The sequence below is a fragment of the Equus przewalskii genome, chromosome 7, assembly GCF_037783145.1.
Source record: "Equus przewalskii isolate Varuska chromosome 7, EquPr2, whole genome shotgun sequence".
Taxonomy (NCBI): Eukaryota; Metazoa; Chordata; class Mammalia; order Perissodactyla; family Equidae; genus Equus; species Equus przewalskii.
The window spans coordinates 47,209,190-47,231,593 of NC_091837.1; the positions used below are offsets into that span (position 1 = coordinate 47,209,190).

At 43.6% G+C, this 22,404-nt stretch overlaps 1 protein-coding gene across 3 annotated transcripts in view; it reads left to right on the plus strand.

The window, feature by feature from the left end:
- LAMA3 (laminin subunit alpha 3) overlaps positions 1-22,404 on the plus strand; it is a 258,466-nt gene that overhangs the window by 139,358 nt on the left and 96,704 nt on the right. For all 3 annotated transcript variants that reach the window (XM_070629807.1, XM_070629808.1, XM_070629809.1), the window contains 9 exons: positions 3,091-3,251; positions 6,638-6,746; positions 8,678-8,775; positions 9,642-9,786; positions 11,390-11,516; positions 11,602-11,741; positions 13,276-13,391; positions 14,556-14,767; positions 15,776-15,980. In XM_070629807.1, the coding sequence (XP_070485908.1) occupies positions 3,091-3,251; positions 6,638-6,746; positions 8,678-8,775; positions 9,642-9,786; positions 11,390-11,516; positions 11,602-11,741; positions 13,276-13,391; positions 14,556-14,767; positions 15,776-15,980 (1,313 nt within the window). The remainder of the gene's footprint in view (positions 1-3,090; positions 3,252-6,637; positions 6,747-8,677; positions 8,776-9,641; positions 9,787-11,389; positions 11,517-11,601; positions 11,742-13,275; positions 13,392-14,555; positions 14,768-15,775; positions 15,981-22,404) is intronic.

The window sequence follows — 22,404 nt, forward strand, 5'->3', positions numbered from 1 at the left end:
AGTCTCATTCATGCCTATTGTGTTAGATACCAACTCTACACAGATAACTCCCAAATTGGTATGTTCAGTCATATCTCTCCTTTTATATGCAGAGTCGCATACCCAACTTCCTTCTTGATACCACCTTTTGAATGTCTCAAAGGGATCTCAAATTCTGTTTTAGTGTACCCTTCCTAAGTAAACGGTGCCACCATTCATCTAATTGCATAAACCGGAATTCTTAGCATCATCTATGACTTCTCCCATGTCTCCCACCAAAGCCAACCTATCCCCGAGTCTACTTCCCAAATTTTTCTTGAGTATCTCCACTTCTCTTCTTCTATCTTTCTTGTCCAATACACCATCATCCTTTATGAGGATCTCTGCAGTAACTTCCTCATTAGCTCACCCACATCAGCTCTTGCCCATTGCATCTCCCAATCCCTTCTCTATACTATCGTCAGCATAATCATTTTGATAGAAATATCTAATCATCACTGACTTCTTGCCCTACCCTCACACACACACAATTGGAATATTACAATAACATCTCATTGCTCTTAGGATAGAGACAAAAAATTTTAATGCCGTATAAGGCTGGCTTTCCTACCTTCTAATTTTATCATGCATCCTCTTCCTCTCTGTTCTGCGCCACTGTGGCCTGCATTCAGTCTCTTGGACCTACATGATATGCTACCCTACAGCACTGTATGTCATTCCTCCTGCAGGTTGTTCCTTCTACATGAATTCGCTTCCCTCCCCTCATAGCCTGGTCATCTGTTCCTTGTCCTACAGTACTCAGCTAAGCTGTTGCTTCTTCAGGGAAATCTTCCCTTCCATGCTCATCTCCCTGACTAGCTCAGGCAGCCCCTTACATATTCCCATAGCACTTTTTCAGAGCATTTGTCATACATGTAATTTCACGTTGTATTTGCCTAATTATCTAATTATTTGAATAAACTCTGTTTGAAGGCAGAGACCAGGTCTGTCTTGTTTCTCATTGTATTCCCATCACCTTGCTGGTGGGCTGGCATAGAGTAGGTGTTTAATAAGTATATGTTGACTGACTAATTTTGAATCCCCATTTTGACATGAGACATGTTAGTTATTCCTCTTAGCTTTGTGTAAGCAGCAGATTGGATAAACTCATCTTTTATGCCTTTATCTTGAAATACTGATAATAAGGTGAAGGCAATTCTGTACCATAAAACCAGAAAGATTCCCCTAAGTTAACACTGGTTCCATTAAAGTTCCCTTTTTTAAAGATAAATAACTTATAACAAAGAACAAACAGTAAAGTTCCTGTTTGCCGTCTTTTGTCTTTTATCTGAGTTTCTCAAAACCCACTTTAGCATCAAATATATTTTACACCTTTCCAACATTCTTGCAAAAGTCAATTCACAGGACTCAGAGTGGAAAGAGTAATAGAAATTTATAATAGAGTGATATGATAGAACTGGCAGGCAATAATAACTTCTAGAAGAAAGCTCAATCCATCCTTGGCCTGTATGTGTTTTGTGGTGGGGTAAAAACAGACAAGCCCTTGTTTGGACATGCCCAGGGGAGAAATGCTGGTAATAACCTCCCCACGTGGACCAATGGCAGTGCCTTATTTCACTCTATAACCCAGAGTAGAAAAGTGGTGTGGATAATCCACATTTTTTCACTGAGGGAAGTCTTTCTATTATTTAAGTGATAGAAAAATCACTGTGGAAAATAGCAGTTGTGTGGTGCAGAGCTGCACAGAAGGAATAGTAAATGTGAATTTCCTAAAGGCAAGGGGCAGGAGATTTTAATTAAGTGTGGCTTAATTAAAATCTTTAATTAAGTGTGGGCCTAAGCTTATGGGCTGAAGTGGGTTAAACTGCTAAGGAATGTAGTTCTAATATTGGCCCAGGTATTAAATACGCACACACACTTTGACCCAGCAATTCTGCTTCTAGGAATATTACAGAAATGCTAGCATAAGGATATATGTATATGCAAGGCTGATCATATAGCATTATGTGTTGTAGGGAAAATTAGAGACAACCTTAGTGCTCATCATTAGGAGATCGGCTAAATTATTTTATATTCATATTATGGAATGGTAGGCAGTCGTTAGAACAATGTAGTATATTCACATATACTGATATAGACATATGACATACTGTTGAATAAAAAAAGCAAGTCATGGCAAAAAGCAAAAATCATCAAAGTTTATATAATGCTTATGACATGCCAAATACAGTTCTAAGAGCTCTTCACATATTAATTCACTTCATTGTCATAATAATCATAAGATGTGGTACTATTGTTATCCTCATTTTTACAGAAGAGGATACTGTGTTAAGTAACTTGGATACAGATGTTAAATAACTTGCTGAAGATCACACAGCTGGAGGCAGCATGACTCCAGACTCCAAGCTCCTAAGTGATAGGCAAGGTCAGGAGTGGGCATACTTTTTCTGTAAAGGGCTAGGTAGTAAATATGTTTGGCTCTGTGGGCCATACAGCCTCTGTTGCAGCAACTCAGCTCTGCCGTGATGGTGCAAAAGCATCCATGATTGCCTACCATGAGCACAGTTTTCCCTAAAAAAAAAAAGTATATGTGTGTGCGTCTTCACGCATAGCAATGGTTTGGAAGTATGAAAACCTAGTTATTACTAGTCATTATCCTAGGAGCAGGGTGTGTGTGTCACTTTATAATATTTCCATCTTTATAATTTAAAGTTTCTTGTTTAATTAAAGAATAGTTAAAGAACTTCAAGGCATACTTCCATTCTTTTTATCTCCCATTGGAAATTCATTTTTACTTCAAGTTTTGGTGTGTCTTGTGCCTTGAGAAACAAGGCAAATATACGGGTAGAAAGAGTAGAAGCCCCTATAAGTAGGGTTGCCAGATTTAGAAAATAAAAATACAGGATGCCCCATTAAATTTGAATTGCAGAGAAACAAACAATAATTATGTGAGCATCCTGTGTTTTATCCAGCATCCCCACCTATAGGACCACATTTCTTACTATGATGACATATAAAATTATTTCCAGGATTCACTCAGCCCTATTTTCACCGTTGCCTATGTAAATGCATCCATACGTTTCACACTTGTCTCCTCGGGCTCTCTGACAGGTGGAACTGCGCTTGCGGCTGCGGGTCCCACAGGTTGGCCGCTACGTGCTGCTGGTTGAGTATGCCACAGAAGTAGACCAGCTGTCTGTGGTTGATGTGCACATGGAGAGTTCCGGGTCTGTCCTGGCAGGCCAGGTGGACATCTACAGCTGCAAGTACAGGTAATCAGTCCTGCCCTGTGTGTCCCTCTGTCACTGAACAACAGGAAGTCTGCTTTGGGAACTTTGGTTATTGTCTGGATTGGAAAGCTTTTTCCTTTTTGAGGTTGTCAACTTAAAAAGTAAATTGGCCAGTTGTTTTACCTGCAAAACGAGTTTATTCAGGAACAACCAAAAGAATTGCAATTTCAGATATGCTGGCTATGGCAGATCATAAGCAAATCCAGAGAAACAAAGGAAGGGTTTGCATTTATAAAAGAAAAGGGGGAATTGGCAGAGGCTGTAATAAACAGAGTCCAGTGGAGGAAACTGGACGTCAGAAGTGTGGAGGCTTCTCATTGGTTGGGTTGCTTCAGTCTCTCATTGGCTGGGCTGTTGCCGAGTGGGAGAGACATCTTCCTTCCTCCTGCTGAGATAGTAAAGTAGTCGCACTTCCTGTTGGAGATGCCTGTGTAGGTTTCTTCCTGAGAGCTCCCCCTACAGACCTTCCTGACTCCAATTCAGCTGAAGTTTCTTTTTTTAATTTCACAAGGCCAATCTTAAAAACAAGCAGGGGACTAGTTGTGGGATCCAAGGTCACCCCCAGTGTGGGTATTGGGAGGCTTCTCCGTGGGCAGCGTCTTGAAGATGTTGCATTTTCTTTAAAAGCTGTATGCTCTTCTTACCATTTTGGCTCAGATTCACATGAAGCAGCGCCATTTTTATTTTATTCTCTGTCACCCCTGTGTGGAACAGTGAACTCAGAACAGTGCTTTCACCTCAAATGCTGTGGAGAGTACATGGGTGCGTGACATAGGGGAAAAGACTCATTCTCTGTCATACCTGTCTTCACAACACATGCTTCAGAACTGGGGATAATTAATGTTTGATGATTGTCAGGTGAAAAATAATTTGACAAACGATTTTAAAATTCACCCTGATGAAGTTCATCCCTTCCAAGAGCTCTGACAAGGATTTATTAAAAATTGTTTTCTTTGCATAGTGTCTCGAGATGTATGCAGATGTTCAGAGCATGCTTTAATTAAAGAATTAGTGCAAGGAGTGTTTCCACGTGAGATTAACTGTATGACAAATGGTACTGGAAGTCAGAGTCTCTTGAGACAGCAGGTAGAGGACTGCAAGGAACCCACCCACTTCTTGGCTGAGGCCTTCAACATTTTGTTACCTCTGCTTTCATGTTGCTTTTTGTCAAACCCAAGATGACCTGAAGTAGTGGGACATTTTCCCTGTTTTGCAAATGAAAGACTTTGAAAGAGTTACTTTTAGTAGCTTAGAATGGAAACTTTTATGAGACTTGATGAAATGGTTATTGAATTAACATCACACTTCAGCGACTCTAAAAAAGAAACTGTGAAAGCTTCTTTTAAAAATCTTATTAAAAAATCTAATCTGCTCTTATCTCTGGCATGATGATAAAAAAAACAAAGACTATAATTGCATTTGGATTTTTAATAAGAGCACCAGATGGGCCATAAAAGTTTTGCAGAATGTTCTGTCATTATCTGAAAATAGTAGTTGCATCTATATGTGAGGTCAGCAACCGCTGGAATGTACACTCCCAGATGGGTGGGTCACCTCGCCACCTGAGTTCTGGAGCCTGTTGGCTACATGGCCTGGAGCAAATCTCCATACCCCATCCATCCAAGTCCTCCCTCCAGTTCAACTCTCTGACTGCTTCCACCTTCCAGATCACGTGGCTTCATCCCTGCCCCACAGGATGCAAAGTGGAGATGGCTAAAGGGACAGGAGGAAACATTCATAATGACCCTGGTGACTCTTTGAATCATCTCAGAAGAACCTGAGAATATCTATGCCAAGCGGAGGAGTGATTTCAAAACTAAAGAGAGAAAGGACACCCTCCTGGAATTCCTTAAGCCATAAGCATTGTTTCATGGCCTTTGTCTGAATGGCATTTTTGGGGAGAACTGCATGATATTCTGCAGATCGTTTTGGCTCCGGACGTGACAACACCAAAGTTCTCCTTTGCCAGTGTCTGTCATTAAGAATACCAAGACAGTATTGTGTTGGGCTAGGAATCATTTTTATTGTATTTAACCAATCCCAGGAAAGTCCCATGGTGTTTTTTCACTTGTCTAAAATATTTGCTTTTTCTCCACTTTGGCTGTCATGTGAACGAGCGAAAATGAACAGGCTACAAGTACTGGAATCCAAAAATAGGTGGAATTGGAAAAGATTTGACCTGTAAAAACCTGTTTCAAATGACAAGCCCTTTTACCGTTGCAGCTTTTCCAGCATTTCTCAACTGAGTTCTAACTGTGTTGTCAAAAAGCAATATGCCAGCAGAAAAGTAGCGGTGCTAGTGGGAATACCACTTTTCATCATAGTGCTGTGATCAATCTGGTCTGCCCTCCATAAGGGATGTGATTCATTAATGATTAAATCAATTCAGTTATTACTGTTGGTCTATTCTTAATAAGAATGTCCTAGAGGATAAGGATAAAACTAAGCCTAAGGCAATCGCTTAATATAGTTAACTCCCAAGATTATGCTTGAAGCCAAAAGGAATGCATTTTAATTGACACACACATTCACACCCCCACACACATGCACGAAAGGGAAAAGAAAAGGACTATTTATTCAGTTTCTAATATATGCTACAAAGTGTGCTTGGCTCTTTCTACACCAAAAAAGTCGTTGCATAAATTGTTTCAAATATTTCCCAGAGATGGTCGTTTTCTTTCAGTATGTCTCTAGTTCTAAATTATATCTACAGACAGGAAAGTTGCTACAGCGTATGAAGTCAGAAAATTCCTCAAAAAATACTTCATTTTGGGGTTTTACCATTAGAGTATATTCTTTGGTTCAAAACTGTGACCTTTTCAAGGTTCCTGAGCTCTGTGTTTCATCTGATGGCATGGAAGGAAGGAACACCACTGGTAGAAATGAGGAAGGAGGAACAGCCAGAGCTTCCAAAAGCAGCTCTGGGTTTCTCACAGCTGGTGTAAGGCCAGCTGCACTTACTGAAGTGGCCTGGGATGTCATTGTGAGGTCACTGGGCAACTTTAATCGCCAACAGTTCCAAGGATATTGGTAAATTTCCCAGAAGGTTGTGCCTTAGAGATCAGACATGACTGACCCTGGGGCTCTTTCTTCCGATGACTAAACCAAGTATTCCATAAAGCCTGATGGAAAAAGTGAGCAAGGCCTTTAGCTCTGAGAGTTTTAGCTTGGACCACAGTGAGAAGGTTCTTTTCCCCGTAGGGATTGGGGGGGGCAGCATCCATCTTAAACTCGTCGTGCAGAAAACTTCACTATTGGCCACCCGGCTATAAACAAGAGAAACTGAAGAGCAATGTTACCCCATAGGGAGATGCAAAGTGAGGGAGACCAGGGGAGTTAGGCTGAGCCAACTCTGTTCCCTCTTGCAGTGTCCTCTGCCGGAGTGCTGTGACTGATGGCAGGAGCCGCATCCCCGTGTATGAGCTGTTAGCAGATGCAGACATTCGGCTCAAAGCACATATGGCCCGATTCCTTCTGGTATGCTTCTGTTTTGCCCATTGAATTTTAGAAGCATTTGGTTGATATCTGGGTTTTTAAAAAGCTTATTAAAATTTTGGCTGGGTTTGCACTACATCTATAAAATTAACCTGTGGAGAATTGCCAGTTTTATGATGTTTATTCTTCCCAGCTAGAAATCTGTCTCACCTCTTCATTTGTTTGAGCCTTTTCTATAACGCCCAATAAAGTTTAGTCATCATATTTGAACACATCTCACAATTAATTTTCCTTAATCTTTATTCATTGTTAGTATTATGAATGAAACACCATTTGTTATTGTATTTCCTAGTTTATTATTGCTGGTGTATAGAAATGCTCTTAGTTACTGTTTATTTTCTTTCCCATTTTACTATTTTATTACATCTATTAGTTTCTTAGCAAATTCCCTCCAAATTTTCAAGGTTGTAGTCACCCAGTATTTTTTGCCACACTATTGTTACTCTGTTTCAAAAAGGGTATTATTCAGTTAATTAGATATATACTATTAAGATTTAAAATGCCAAGTTTGGCAGATTAAATACCCTTCATGCCCATGCTTTTAATAACACAGCTTAAATATTGAGAATTTTGGTAAACAGAGGCAGTGGGATCTGGGCTAGGAAGGCGTGGCCAGATTTACAGTAAATATCTCAGGGATCATGAGATTCTCTCGGTATGAAGCAGCTTCCTGTTACTGCTAATGTTAAACATGTATCACACTCTGGGAAATGCCAGGCAGCCTTTCTAGTGTATTTTAAATATTTGTCCTTGACGACATTAAAATTTGAGCTGCCTCTTAAGAAGCACCTGGAATTCAGTTTTTAAAAATTATTATATAAATTATATGCTAATTTAAGACATTTGAAAAAGTTATGTCTCTCTTTTTAAACATAACAATCCAGGTGAATCTTAACCTCTTCATCTTTGGAAATTATAATGGGGCTGAATCTTCATCTTTTAAACATCAGTTTGCCCTTTCGAAATAGCCGAATGTCATTCGTAGTCAAGGCTGACTAGAAAGTAGGCTCCGTGAGGGCGGGGGTATTATCCATCCTGGTCTTGCAGGATTCCCCAGTCTGAGTGCCTGGCATATAGCAGATGTTCAATAAAAGATTTTGTTGTTACTGAATAGCTTTGTGATCAAGCTGGTAATACAGTTTTGACTTAAAATGAAACGTATTGATCTGTATGACACCACTCATAGGTGGTAGTTAACATATGGACAAAGAGAACTGATCAGTAGTTGCCAGGGGAAAGGGGGGTGGGGGGAGGGCACTAGGGGTGAAGTGGTGTACCTACAACATGACTAATAATGATGTACAACTGTAATTTCACAAGGATGTTAACTTTCATAACCTTAATAAAAAAAATGGAAAAAAAATTGAAACGTATTGATAAGTTTATGACTGAATTTGTTGTGTGATTCAAAAACTAGCTCTAGAGACAGTTTCTTCAACAAAGTCCAAATGTGCCTGAGATACGAGTCATCCTCTGAGTCCTTTATCATAGAGGAGCATGTTTAGCAGGAGCAGCCATCTCTCTGAACAGCAGGCTCCCTGGCTGCCAGCCATATCCCCCCTCTGCCTACCAAGGGATCTGAAGAGCCAGCATCGGCCCAGGGCGGGAGAGAAAACAGGCACCAAAAGTCACTAACAAAGAGTTGTTTGCAAACTTTTATTTGATTTTGTTTATTTATATAATTATTCCAAGAGCAATTTAGTCAGTGATCCTGTATAGCAGTAAAAAGGATTTGTTGCACATAATGATGCCATAGGGAGTGCCATCCTGCAATTTTTACTACTTTAAAATAACAATTATAATTTCTCTGGATGAATTCTTTACTTAACAGCTTTTTTAAAGAGGACGTTTGACTGTACCATTGGCTTTGCTGATAACACGATGTACCTTTTTGCATTGTGTTTGCTCAACAGCATCAGATTTGTATCATACCCGTTGAAGAATTCTCAACTGAGTATTTGAGACCTCAAGTCAGATGCATTGCCAGTTACGGGCGATTCATTAATCAAAGGTAGTGTGTTTCCTTCCCTTCTGCCTTGTTTATGCTCTGAGTGATACTGTAACACTTGTAAGGCTACAACTTTATACTTAACTTCAGAAGTAACAAAAAACAGCTACATCATTTACCCCGACAGTCTTTCCAGAATTCCATAATAACAGGAAACTGACACAGAAGCACCTGGGGGAAATAGTTAAGCTTCGCCCTCGAGGGCAGTTAGAAATTCTGAGTTCTATTCTGAGCCTTCACAAAGACTCACTTTGTTCCAATCCTTTAATCTTGGTGTCTGAGGCTCTTCATTTTAAAAAAACCATGAAAATAATGACCTATTTCACAACTATGCTATGAGAATTAGCAAGGATTATTGGGGTTTGGGGAGGGTTGTTTTGATATAGATTCAGAAATAATTTATAGACACAGTCGTGAAACTTTGTGCATATGGTTAAGAGTATAGAAACCACCAAGACAATGAAATCTGGCCATGCCTAAAAGAAATGATGTGTATTTGTTGTCTTTGTTTTTGTATAATTTTGTGTCACCATTTATGTTCAGAGGTGAATAGTAGTGTTTCATTGCATTCATCTCACTTAGTGAATTTCAGTTCTAGAAAGGGAAGTTCCAATAAGTTTCTGTCTAGCTTACTTTCCTTCAGAATTAAGATTTGCTTTCCGTTTTAGCTCATTGTATTGAGCAGATGGCTGGAATACACTTGGCCAATTCACTGCACGCAGTATCTATGTATAAAGATCTCCACAATCCTGTGGTTCTCTCGAGACTGGATCCTTTTGCTGCTTACAGGGTCTTAAACTCAGAGTCTGTATCTTCATCAATGGACAGTTCTTCCAATTTTGGTCGTGTTTTAATATTCTATTTTTCAGTGCCACTTGTGTCTCCCTGGCCCCTGAAACTCCTCCCACAGCACTAATTTTGGATGTCCCGAGTGGTGAGTCTTACCCTCTCCTGCCCCAGGACCCTTCACCTTCTGCCAGTGTTGTTACTGGAGTCACCTTGAAGGCACCACAGGTAGGACTCCCCTTGAGTGTATTGTTTCTAAATCAGTGGTTTTCAAAGTGTGGCTCTAACCATAGCATCCGCCTCACCTGGGTACTTGTTAGAAATACAGATTTGCAGGCCCACCCCAGAACTACTGAATCAGAAACTCTGGGGGTGGGACCCAGGGATCTGTGTTTCAACAAACCCTCCAGGGGATTCAGATGCCTCTAAAGTTTGAGCACCTCTACTCTCAACTGAGGAGAATCCCAGACGTGAGGCAGCCAGTTAATCCTGTCTGTGACCACCTCACCCTGATGCTCTCTCTCTTTCCTGCGTCTGTGTCTACAGTCATTTGGCAGTTTTTCATGGTCCATCTTGTGATGCCTCGTATTTTCATGGGCTACTGCTATTTCACACTGTTGAGTTTATTGATTATCTTCCCGAGTTGGAACGTAAGCACTTTTAGAAAGCTGCTGTGGCTAACAAATTGTTTTGCATCCCTAACTGTACCAGCACAGTGCCTTGCAGGCAGGACATTCTCATTTCTCATCAATTGATTAATCATCTAGAGCACAAAGATGAAATATAGTAAGGGAATGCATTTTATTCACTGTAAACTACAAAATTGCAGGACTTAATGTTTGTTCTGAATATTATGTCTTTTTAATCCTAGAGATGTCTCCTGTCAGTTCACATTGGATCGAGTTAGGAAATTAACAGGATCTGAGAGAGACAATTTAATAAGATCCCATACGGGAAAGGCAGCCTAGAATAGTAGGGGGAAATGAACTGAAATCGCAATAGAGTTCTAGTCCTCGTTTTGCTGTCAGAATTGCATATGACCTTTAGCAAGTTACTTACCTTCTCCAAGTCACTGTTCTCTGGAAGATAATCTTTTATTGTTGTTGTTATTCTTGTAGTTTTTTTTGAGGGGTTGAAAAGACTTATTACTCACATAGTGAGGCTTTTTGGGGAGAGCAGGGCTCACACTCAAGCTTGAGCAAAAGTTGGGCTTGGGCAGGGGGAGGGGTTGGGGGGGAGTCCAGAGTGCCAGCTCCCTGTCCCAGGGTCTAGAATTTGTGTGGTTGGAACTTCCCACCCGTGCCAAGGAATGAGCACCGGGGCTTTCTTGCTGGCTTGTCTAGGTGCAGGGCCAAAGACGGAAGGTGAGTGATGGACTGGAAAACTGTCCATGGTCAAACATCAAAAATGGAGTCTGACCCTCTATTATATGGTTATTACAAGTAGTCCTCGAGTGCTGGGAGCATTCTGGTACAGCCTTTTGGCAGACCTACTGTACACTCCTAGGAGTGCAGTTGCTCAGTTATGTGTTCAACTTTGGTGGACACTGCCAGTTTTCCAAAACGACTGGACCAAATCACGCTCCCTCCAACATCACTTGTGGTTGTACCACAGTCTGCAGCTGAGAAACATTTGGTTTGTTTCCAGTGTTTGTGATTACAGGCTAAGCTGCTATAAACATTTAAGTGAAGGTTTTGTGTGAACATAGATTTTCACATCACTTGGGTAAATACCTAGGTTGTTTTGGTTTTTAACCTCTAAATATCCTGTGATTCTAATTATATGTAGCTCTGCAGCTTGAGGAGATTTTTTTCCTCTTTCTTCCTCCTAGAACCAAATGACCCTGAGAGGACTCGTCCCGCACGGGGGCCGATACGTCTTTGTCATCCATTTTTATCAGCCGGCACACCCAACGTTTCCTGCGCAGGTGTCGGTGGACAGAGGGCGGCCACGGGCAGGTGAGCCACAGCAAGCATCCCGTGGCTACCCGCATGGCCTGTCCTTGCAGTGGTCTGACAGAAACTCCGCTCTCCCTGTCCCCAGGTGTCTTTCGTGCCTCTTTTTGCCCCCATGTGCTTGGCTGCTGGGACCAAGTGATCGCTGAAGATCAGGTTGAGTTTGACATCTCAGAGCCTGAGGTGGCCGTGACTGTGAAGGTTCCAGAAGGGAGGCCCTTAGTATTGGTGCGTTCTCCTTGTCCCTCAGCTTGCTCCTTATGGGGTTGCCTTGGTCAGCTGTTCTGTCTGTCGTTTGGCTCATGGCAATAATTCCTGCAAGGAATTAAAGTCATATTTATAGAAAAAGGTTTAAATTGCAGCCTCCATTTTTTTTTTAATAAAAGGGAGTATGACAGTTAAAATCAAGGGAAATCAGAATAACAGAGAAGCAAATAGGCAGAAAAAGCTGCCCTGCGATAAGCTCTGGTGAGCGTCTCATTCTGCAGCATCCCCTCCTCACTCCTCGTCTGGCTGGTTTCTCTCTGAAGCATTTAACACTCCTTTGTTTTTAAAACTTTCTTTTTTGGTTTCCATAGCTACTTTCTCTTGGTTTTTCCCACTTTCTCTGGTGCTCCTCCAGTGATTTTCCCTTTCCCGTCATCCCCATATGTTGGAGTTCCCTCGGTTCAATGCTGAGCCTCCTTTCTTTCAGTTCCCTTTGGAAACCGTCATCCGTGCCTGTTGATTCTGTTCTCTCCTCTGTGGAAGTGACACCCACATCTGAGAATTCATCTCTGATCTTTCCTGAGCTTCAGGCCCAATGTGGGACCATCTGCTGCATATCTCGATAGCCAGAGGTCTTACAAGTCCCTCAGACTTAGCCTGTTACCTGCACAGCCCCCACGCCCCCTACCCTGTTCATTGCCTTGGTTGATAGGATGGTGATCTATGTACCCAATGCTGGTACAGCCTTCCAGAGAGCCAAGAAGCACTGCCCAGGCTCTGCTCTGTGGCCCTCTAGTTCCTTGCTCGTGCCTCCTTCTTTCTCCAAGGCTGTCATCTTCCTGAGGATAGAACCTGACTTTATTCTTTGTACGCCCTGTGCCTGAATACCGCCTGGTGTGTGGTGCCTGGCAAATGTTTATTGAATTGAATAACATGACAGCAATAGACTCTGTAAGCTGCAAGTTGGTGAGTAGTTGACAAAGATGTTTTGACCTTTCCTACAGCATTTGTTACTGGCATAGTCTGATTTATATGGGTACAGAGAACCAAACAGTACTTTTAAAGACTGGGGCTATAATTATCCATGATAGAGTTTCAGAGAGGATGTAAACTTCATGGGCAAGCCACAGTATGAGTTTCCCCTTTGGTGCTGCCATTGCAGTTTGCTCACCTTTAAAAATGCAAAATAGCAAGCCCTGGAGATCCAGAGGCATCCCAGGCATGGATCGCTTGGGGCCCTGGCCACCCTAACAGGCCCCTCCTTACCCCTGAGGTCTTCTGTCCCTGCCCAGCGCTTGAGGCTGCTGCTTCGTGAGCCACACTCCAAGGGGTCTGCCCCTGCACTCAGTATCATTTCCTACATAGGAACTGTGTGTTGAGCCTTGAACACTGGCTTAGGGTTGTTTCTTGTGACTATTTTTCATAAATCCTGTTTCATCTGGTCTTGGACTTAATGATAAAGAACGTCAATCTTAGCACAGAGAAAGTGTAATGCATAGCTGTTGGTGTGCCCTGTTATTGGAAATCCAAAGACATACTAATGGGTTTCCTTTAGGTCCGTGTTCTAGTGGTGCCTGCGGAGAATTACGATTACCAAATACTTCATAAAAAATCAGTGAACAAGTCATTCGAGTTTATCGCCAATTGTGGAGGAAACAGTTTTTATACGGAGTAAGTATCACTTTGTGGAAAGGCCCTGGAATGCATGAGGCTTTCCCCCATTCCAGCAAGGCCTGGGGAGGGGCTGTCCCTTGGGTCTGTCCTGTTCTTGGTGCCCAAGGGAGTAGCAGTGAGTCCCGGGTCTGGGGATGGAGATGCTCTTCCTCTGCACACACCATCCTACAGCACACCTCACCAGGCACATCTGGGCAGGATTGCTGTTCTCAACCTGGATCTCAACAGAGGTTCCCCTCCAAGCTGAGACTCATGGGCTGCTTAGGAGTTTCTTTTCCTCTTTGCTGCTTCCTCTTGGCCAACTCAGATTTCTAAAAGATACCACACAGGGCATCCTCCACTCAGAAGGATGACAGCCCTGATCCCCACTCTCCTTTGCCATCTGACTGAGTGGGAGTGTCACAGAGACTTGGACCTCCCCATTCTCTCTCCTTGGGTCCCTGAATGCCAAGAGCCTGGGCAGCCCTGAGTATTGGCCCCTGCCATTCTCTTCTGCAGACCCATCTTGCCCTTTAGTAGGTTTCCTAAGGAACCCCGGAGCTCCTGGGGGCCCTGGTAGGCAGAAGCCTCCTATATAGAAAATTAAGAGCAGACTCTCTGAAGTCAAACAGCTATGGATTGGCATACCTGCTCTGCCACTTCATAGCTCTGTGGCCTTGTGTATGTTGCTTAACTTCTAGGAGCCTCAGGTGCCTTGTCTGTGAAATTGGGTGGTTGTGAGGTAAAGTAAGATGTAGGTGAAACTTCTAACACATAGCATTCAACAAATGTTGGTAATTTGCCTCCTCTTCCTCATTATTATTATTACTGGTGTATCATTACACATATAGGTGTAATTTTTTCTGTAACAGCTTTATTGAGATATAATCTACATACCATACAACTCATCCTATAGGTGAATTTTCACCCTTTTATTCCAGCCACCCAAAGATCTCACCCATCGGTCCTGTGACGTGGTCTGGAGTGGATGGGTGGGGGAAGGGGTGGCTGTCACCGGCTGTGAGTCCAGGAGTGGGGTATTCTCCCATTTCTTCCCAAACTTCAGAGCCAGAGACCTTCCCCGAAAACACTCCTTGGTGCAGCACGTGGGAAGGGGATGGTTGGGACGGTTTCTGGGTGCACCTGCCGAGATATCACCATGAGTTGTTTTTGTCTCCACAGCCCCCAAACAGCCTCCGTATTCTGCAAGAACTCCACCAGGTCCCTGGTGGCCCTTTACCACAACGGTGCACTGCCTTGTGAGTGCCACCCCACCGGGTCCATTGGCCATCACTGCAGCCCAGAGGGCGGGCAGTGCCCGTGCCGGCCCAACATCATTGGGCGGCAGTGTACCCGCTGTCGAACGGGTTATTACGGATTCCCACACTGCAAGCGTAAGTGCACGTTCGAGTCATCTGAGGTCATCTCTGGTCCCTGGTGGATGATGCTCTTCCAGGGCAGGGCTTCTCGAATTTCACTGTGCTAAAGACTGGCCCGGGGATCTTGTGAAAATGCAGATTCTGATTCAGGAGGCCTGGACTGGGGCCTGACAGCCTGCATTTCTTATAACCACTCAGAGGATGCCCAAGCCGCTGGTCCATGGACCACACTCAGAGTAACAAGGTTCTAGCAGATAAATATTTGTGTTTCCCATGCTATGTGACCCATGCATTTGGCAAAGAAGGTGAATGTAAGTAGCCTTAAGAGGCAAAATATTGGACAGCTCAACCTCCTCCCTAGTGGAAGCCCCTTCGGTTCTTGCAGCTTAACCAAAACTGAGGTGAGACAGGAGGAGAGCCAGGGCCACAGGGGCATAGTAGTCACTGAACGAAGCCCATGGATCTTTATCTGAAACCGTCCTGCGGCCTGAGACAGAGTCAGCCCGAGACAGAGTCAGCCCAAGCCCTGAGGGGGCAGGAAAGGGTGCAGGTGTGATGTAGATAGTCCCCACGTGGAGACCAGCCTTTGCCTAGTGAGGACGCTGCTGCAGCACCTTACCCTGACCCTGGGCTCAGTGCCCCAGGCTCCCCTCCCTGATGTGGAGCCACTTCACGGAGCCTGTGAGGAACAGCAACCTCTGATGAACAAGAGGCTGCACGTTGGAATGGCACATACCTGAGCTCACTGGGTTCCTTTGAGTATTTACCTTGGTGCCAGTAGGTCCAGCTGTGCCTCCTTCAGCATTCACACACTGTATCTGCCATGAGAATTTGGTATGGTTGGTCTTGGCCCCAAGAAATGGGCCTATCAGATCAACCACAATCGATAACGCCATAGCAAAAGGAAGCAAGATGTTTCTCCCAGACCCCTGGAGGCTTCTGGAAATCCTGGCAGTTGGTGCAGTCCTGCTGTAGGTCAGGCAGCATCTAACCCTACACTGTTTCTCTTTGTCCCCTGGTCAGCATGCAGCTGTGGCCAGCACCTTTGTGAGGAGATGACAGGTAAATGCCTCTGCCCTCCCCGCACCGTCAGACCCCAGTGTGAAGTGTGTGAGACGCACTCCTTCAGCTTCCACCCCCTGGCCGGCTGCGAAGGCTGCAACTGTTCCAGGAGGGGCACCCTTGAGGCTGCCACCCCGGAGTGCGACAGGGACCATGGGCAGTGCAGGTGAGCTGGTATGTTATGTTACAGGAAGGGAAGATGCCGTTGCCCACACACTGATCGTCATTACTTCCCACTTCTCTCAGATCCAAGGACTGCACTGTGTCCACCTGTGGGGGGAGCTCCACCCAGGATGGATTGCATGTGTGGGATAACTGGTCCCCTCATGTTTGGGGTAGCCAGGCAGAGCCTGTGTGGGCAAATGGCCAATCGCCTCAGGCCACAAGCAGCCTTGCCCATTTACTCCAGCATCCTTCTCAGTGTGTGCCATGATGTATCATAATGGAGTTATCAGTTTCTTCTCCTGTATCAGCTTGTGGTGAGTCCCTGTCCATGTGTATTTAGGTTGGGACTTCATTCTAGGGCTAGCTGGCAGTTTTGTTAAGGACAGTGCATGACAAAGTCTGAAATCCTCGGGCTTGCCTAACTCAGTTATAGAAGGAGTGCCAGGGCCTCCACAGTGGGGCTTGGTTGCCAGTGGGGATGGAGGCAGGGTGGGCAGGTACGTGCTGGAGAGCCCGCCTGAGAGTAGGGCTGCCCTTGGGGGAACCACCGAGAGGTCCAGTGCATAACTGCTAAGAGATGAGTGGCGAACATCGCTCAGACGGATGCTGTGTTGTCAAGAGGTTCGGTTCAGTGGGTCGGGCTCTACATTGGAAACTAGATGTTAGTGTCACATGATGCCATTGATCTCAGCAGGACTAGGGAGTAGCTACAGAGGATGAAAAACAGAATCCATTGTCCTAGAAGAAGAGGCTGGAAAGAATTAGCTGGGAGGATATATGGCAGGAAGACTGAGCCAGAGCTTCTAGAGTCCAGGCCGGCTTGGCAGCGTGCAGGAGAAAGCATGTGATTCACCATCGACCCCACTCCCGCCCGCACACACGCCCTCAGGCACATGGTTGTTAGGGGGGCTGTGCCCCTGTGAGAGCTGGGAGGGCTGATGCTGCTGGAGGGCAGCTGTGTTCATTTCCTGTGGCTCCTGTAACAAATTACCACAAACTGCGTGGCTTAAAACAGCAGCAGCCTATTCTCTCACAGTTCTCAGGGCTGCAAGTTTGAAATCAAGGTGTTGACAGTGCCACGCTGTTTCTAAAGAGTCTAGGAGAGAACCCGTTCCATGGCTCTCTCTTAGCTTCAGGTGTAGCCGGCAGTCTTTGGAGCTCCTTGACTTGTAGACACATCGATCCACTCTCTGCCTCTGTCTTCACATGGCATTCTGTCTCTGTGTCTCTTCTTATAAGGATACCCTTGGATAACGGCTCACTTTACTCCAGTATGACCTCATCTTAACTTGATTGTGTCTGCAAAGATCCTATTTCCAAATAAGATCACATTCTCAGGTACTGGGGGTTAGAACTTGAACGTATCTTTTTGGAGACAAAATTCAACTCTCTATAGCAGTGATGTTCATTTTTCTAAGGAAAGACCCTTAACCACACCTTAATTATTGCCCAGTGCCTAACAATTCCTTTGTGCTACTACCCGCACCTTGTAAGAAGCTGACTCAGAACTTGAGTCATGAAACATTCCAAGTCTTTAAAACCACAGGCGTGAGTCCTTCCTGAGTCAACTCAGTCACTCATCCTTCTCAAACAGAGAGCCTAAACTGAAGGTGATTTGCACATTAATTTTGAGGTGATATCTAGAGAGTTTTCATCACAATTAATTAACATTTATTAGGTTCTATTCCCTCCAGTGCTTGAGCTATTCTCTGGAAGGAAGTCAGGCTCTTAGTTCATTACCGAAGGCTCTGCATTGTGGCCCGAATGCACCTGTGGGCCTGTGAAAATCTCTAACTTATTTCCAGTAAGTTACTGATGTATGAGAGAATGGCACTTAGTGTGGAAGCACAGACTTCTACCAGGACCTGCGGGAATGCTACAGAATAAAAAGAGGCTCAGTGCCCAGGAGTTGCTTGCGGTCTTGTAGCTGGAGAAGATGGATAAGTGGGAAGCTAAAGGGACCTATAAGTGCCACTCATGACCCAACCAACTTTATAGAAAGGAGAGAGGAGGAGAAGTTGCGTGTAGTCCTGTGACTTCATTTCTGATCTAGGTTTGCCTCTCCAGGGAAAATTGCCTCCATCCCTCTGTTTCAACCCTTGCCAAAAAGTAGCTAGTCAAACAGTGAAACCTTGGAGATCTGCTCTGTCACATGGCCGTGCTGCCTAATTTCAGCTGGATTGTTTGGCATTCCTCTCAGCATCTCCTCCACCGTCCTCTTCATTTCACCCAGCTGTCTTTGCTCCCATTACATCTGTTTTTCTTCTACTCTTTCATTGATGGGTATCATTTTTCCTTTCCCAGCTAACAGCCCCACTATGCTTTTCATCTTGTTATTTTCTACCTCTGCCAAGGCCTTCTTCCCTCAAATAGAAAATATTTCACTTCAACTTCCCATCCTTCCCTTACCACTGACCTCTCCCTTTTTGTGTTCCCATAGGAGCCAGACTCCCTTTCTTGAAAAACAAAATTCTTTCATTGACAGGAAACTGATAGTCATAAACATTTGACACTAGAGCTCCAAAGCGTTTGTAAATAAAATGTGTGTCTCTCAATGGAAACTGCAAGGATAATGAGAATGGAACATTTCTCTCCGTGAAGCTGGAAGACCAATACTGACAAGATGTGCCATCTCGGGTTTGAAAAGGTGGGCACAGGAGGGTTAGAACAACAGTCAAAAGACAGTCGACCAAGCTAGTCTGTTGCTGTTGAAACACTTCAGCAAGTTCTTCAGTCTGAAACACAAAATAATCCTCAGAGCTCCCCAGGACATCTACCAGACCAAAGGAAACTGTAGAAATTGAACTGGCTTCAGAAAAGGGACTCCAGGGAGTTGTAAAAAGGGAAACAGGTTGAATTAGGAAGAATTGTTTTCATTCTAATATATTTGAAGAACAAATCAAAGGAAATAATCCAGCGTCTTTATGTGGGATTGGTTTGCACAGATCCTTCAGAGGAAAGAGAAGTCTGACAAATAAGTAGGATGAGCAGAGGGGGAGGTCTTAGCATTAAAATCCTTTGCTCACTCCAGGGGTATTATGGCAGGAATCTGGATATTAAAAGGCCTGAAAGAGCAAGGTTCCATTTGAACGGCAGAATAAGCAATGCATAGCATTGGGAAAATAAAGAAGAAACCAGGTGGAAGAGCAGGAAAGGAAGATAAACAGAGGACATGGAATGGTTATTAGGAAATGGAAATCCTGGCTGCGGTTGGAGCCCAGGATTCTGTCGCAGCACCAATCATAGCTGCATTAAGATACCCACAGCCCTAAATACTGAAAACATTACAGTGCCGCCATATCCAATTAAAAATAAAAACTTACTAAGCCGCAAAATAAGTGCAGGAAAGTCCAGCAAATTTCTGTTTTCCTGTAATGACTACAAAAGTGTTTTTCTTTTGAAGGCAGAACATCCAAGTGAAGAGTTTGGGGCTGGAGAAGGAGGTTTGGGAACTGTGTGCATAGGTTAGAGCGAGTGAGGCCCCCAAGGAGAAGATGGGGACACACAGGAGGGAAAACCAGGTGTGGGTCCCGGAAGGGGTACCTCTGTTTAATCAGAGGCCACAAAGGAGGCAGTGAGATGGAGAAGCAGTTTTCAGGCGGGAGAAGCAGAGAATTCACTCTCTGAGAACTAAGGGGAGGGTTTTAAAAGGGCGTAGCTGGTCGACAGAACAAACTGTTGCAAACAGACTCTCACACACTGTTTCTCAATGCTGCTGCCACAGCAAAAGGAAACCGAGAATGCATTAAAAATTGTAACAATCAGTTAAGCTACCATCTATGGGAGATAGATTTACCAGAGTATTTTAGGTACAAATTCTGAAGAGTGTTTAACAAACCTTCACTAGTCAATGACAATTTAGAGGACTGGAAGATTCCTAACTCAGGACTCATGTTCTATTATTTTGCCCAAACCTGAGAGAAGGTCAACAGGAATGGAATTCCACTGGCCTCTATCACACCTAAACAAAGATGTGAAGTTGCTTATCTTGGCGTTACCAAAGAGACTGCAATAACCCAATGGAATGACACATCTGTCTGTGGTCAAAGTGGATTTGTCGTGAAAGGCCCTTGGCAGATAATGTAAGAAAAACTTTCAGTTTGTTACACGACTGTCAATTGCACAGATTGCCCATGATAATTCCAGTGTGGATGCTGAAAAACCTTTTGATTACTTAAGAATATTTCTTTAGAAAATATGAAAGGAAAGAACGCTTTATTCGTCCAAGAAAATTTCCTAATGAAAATGAAGAATGTGTTTAGAGGAACCTACAGTTCATGTAAAAGAAGTAATCAAAGATACTTAGAATTTTCAATTAAAAAACACATCCTTTCTCAATTATACAGCAGACTCTTGTGGTTGGACAAATTATCACATCACAAAGTTTAAAAATTTTTAAATTTTATTTGACTATTTATAGATGTTAAAGTATATCATACTAAGAGAAAATCAAACTATTATACAATTAATCTACTTTAAAATGAATTACAAAAAATGATTGTAGCAATCCACAATACTCAATCTTTACTGAATTAAAACTGGTATTGTAATTTTAGAGACAATTAGGAATAAATTAAGTTGGAGCCATATCTTATGTTGGAGTGAGAACTGAGTTCTTGAGTCACCTTTGTCATGAACCAGCTAGGACACTCCGGGCAAGTCACTTTGCCTTCCGGGGTCTCAGTTTCCTAATCTATATAATGAAGTTTGGTAAAATCATCTCTAACTTCCCTCCTAAGTTTAAACTTCTGATTCTATTTCTTCTTCAATCTCTGTATCATAAAAACTACTGCAAAATTATATTGTATAAATGCCAAAAAGTCCATTATTTTGACCAACTCTATCTAGATTGAGATCTTAAAGATGCTTATCTTGATCAAATTTTTATTTTTTTATAGCAACACAGTAATTTAATCAGATATGGTAGCAATGAAAAAGTACATTTGCATCTGTTTTTAATAATGAGAGATTATGCCATTAGATTCTTTGAACCAGCAGAAGGGCTAGAATATCCTCAGAAGATTTTATCAATCAGTGACAAATACAAGGAAGCTGAGAATCACTGCTTTAAAAAACTATCATGATGTCGACCACATTCAGGCTATTTTAAGATCTATTAAAGGAGATGGCAGTCCACCTGGACATCCACTGAAGCCATGTGTACAGGCGTGCCTTTTCAGAAAAGCAGTAGCAAAAGAAAAGGCTTTGAGGAGATCTCTATCTCAGCCACTTCTCACAGATTTACCAAATGTTTGTGTTAGATGGAAAAACAAAATACTAGACAGGTCATAGACTTGGCCTTCTTGGAACAGAAGTGTCTCTGGCTAGGCATAAATCCATGAGCCAAAACAACTTGAAGAAGCAACTCCTTTGATGCCCCTCATGGAATAACAGGAGTGCATAGGCAGGGTGTGGGTGCTTGCACATGGTGAGCAGGGCGGATGGGGCTCCTGCCACACACACGGAGCTCAAAGTTCTCACCTGCATTCCCTCTGTCCTCCTTCATTTTCTGTAACATGAGCATCTTTCTCTCTCTCTCAGAATGATCCTTCCCTGGCTATTTCACTGCTTCAAGCTCCTCCTTCTGCCCGCAGACTGAGAGGACATGTGATATGAGTTTGCGCAAGGTTGTGCACTCACTATCTGGGTGACCCCAACATGTTATGTCTCCTCTCTGTGCCTTATTTCTTCATCTTTAAAATAGGGATACTAGAGGCACCTGCCTCAGGAAGTTCTTTAGAGGATTACATATCCTATGCAGAAACCCTCAGAACAGTACCTGAGACACACCAGCACCCAATAAGTATTAGCTGTTATCATTATTATTTGACAAGGACTTAGCTATCCACCTCCTTCCCTCTGTATTTGTCCCCTTGAAACCCCAGCCATTCTCCTGCCTTCAACCAGCCCGGCTCCTGGGTGATTCCGAGATCCAAAGCTCAGCCCTCTCCTTGTTGGCTGGTTTATTGCACCTTCATTGCAAATCAGTTCGACCTGAGCTCTCTTCCTGGCTTTACTTAGGTGGCCTCCGACAAGTCCCTGGACTCTTTGAGCTCCTGTCCCCTCATATATATAATGAAGTGTTAGATTAGATGATCTTTGAGGGCCCTTACAACTCCAGAATTCTGCAACTCTAGCCCCATATCTGAAACCCATGTCATTGTCTTGCCTATGAAGCCATTTCTTTCTTTGTATTTTTAAATTTCTGGAGCCAGCCCGGCGGCGCAGTGGTTAAGTGCACACGTTCAGCTTCGGCAGCCCGGGGTTCGCCGGTTCAGATCCCGGGTGCAGATATGGCACTGCTTGGCAAGCCACTCTGTGGCAGGCATCCCACATACAAAGTAGAGGAAGATGGGCACGGATGTTAGCTCAGGGCCAGTCTTCCTCAGAAAAAAGAGGAGGATTGGCAGCAGTTAGCTCGGGGC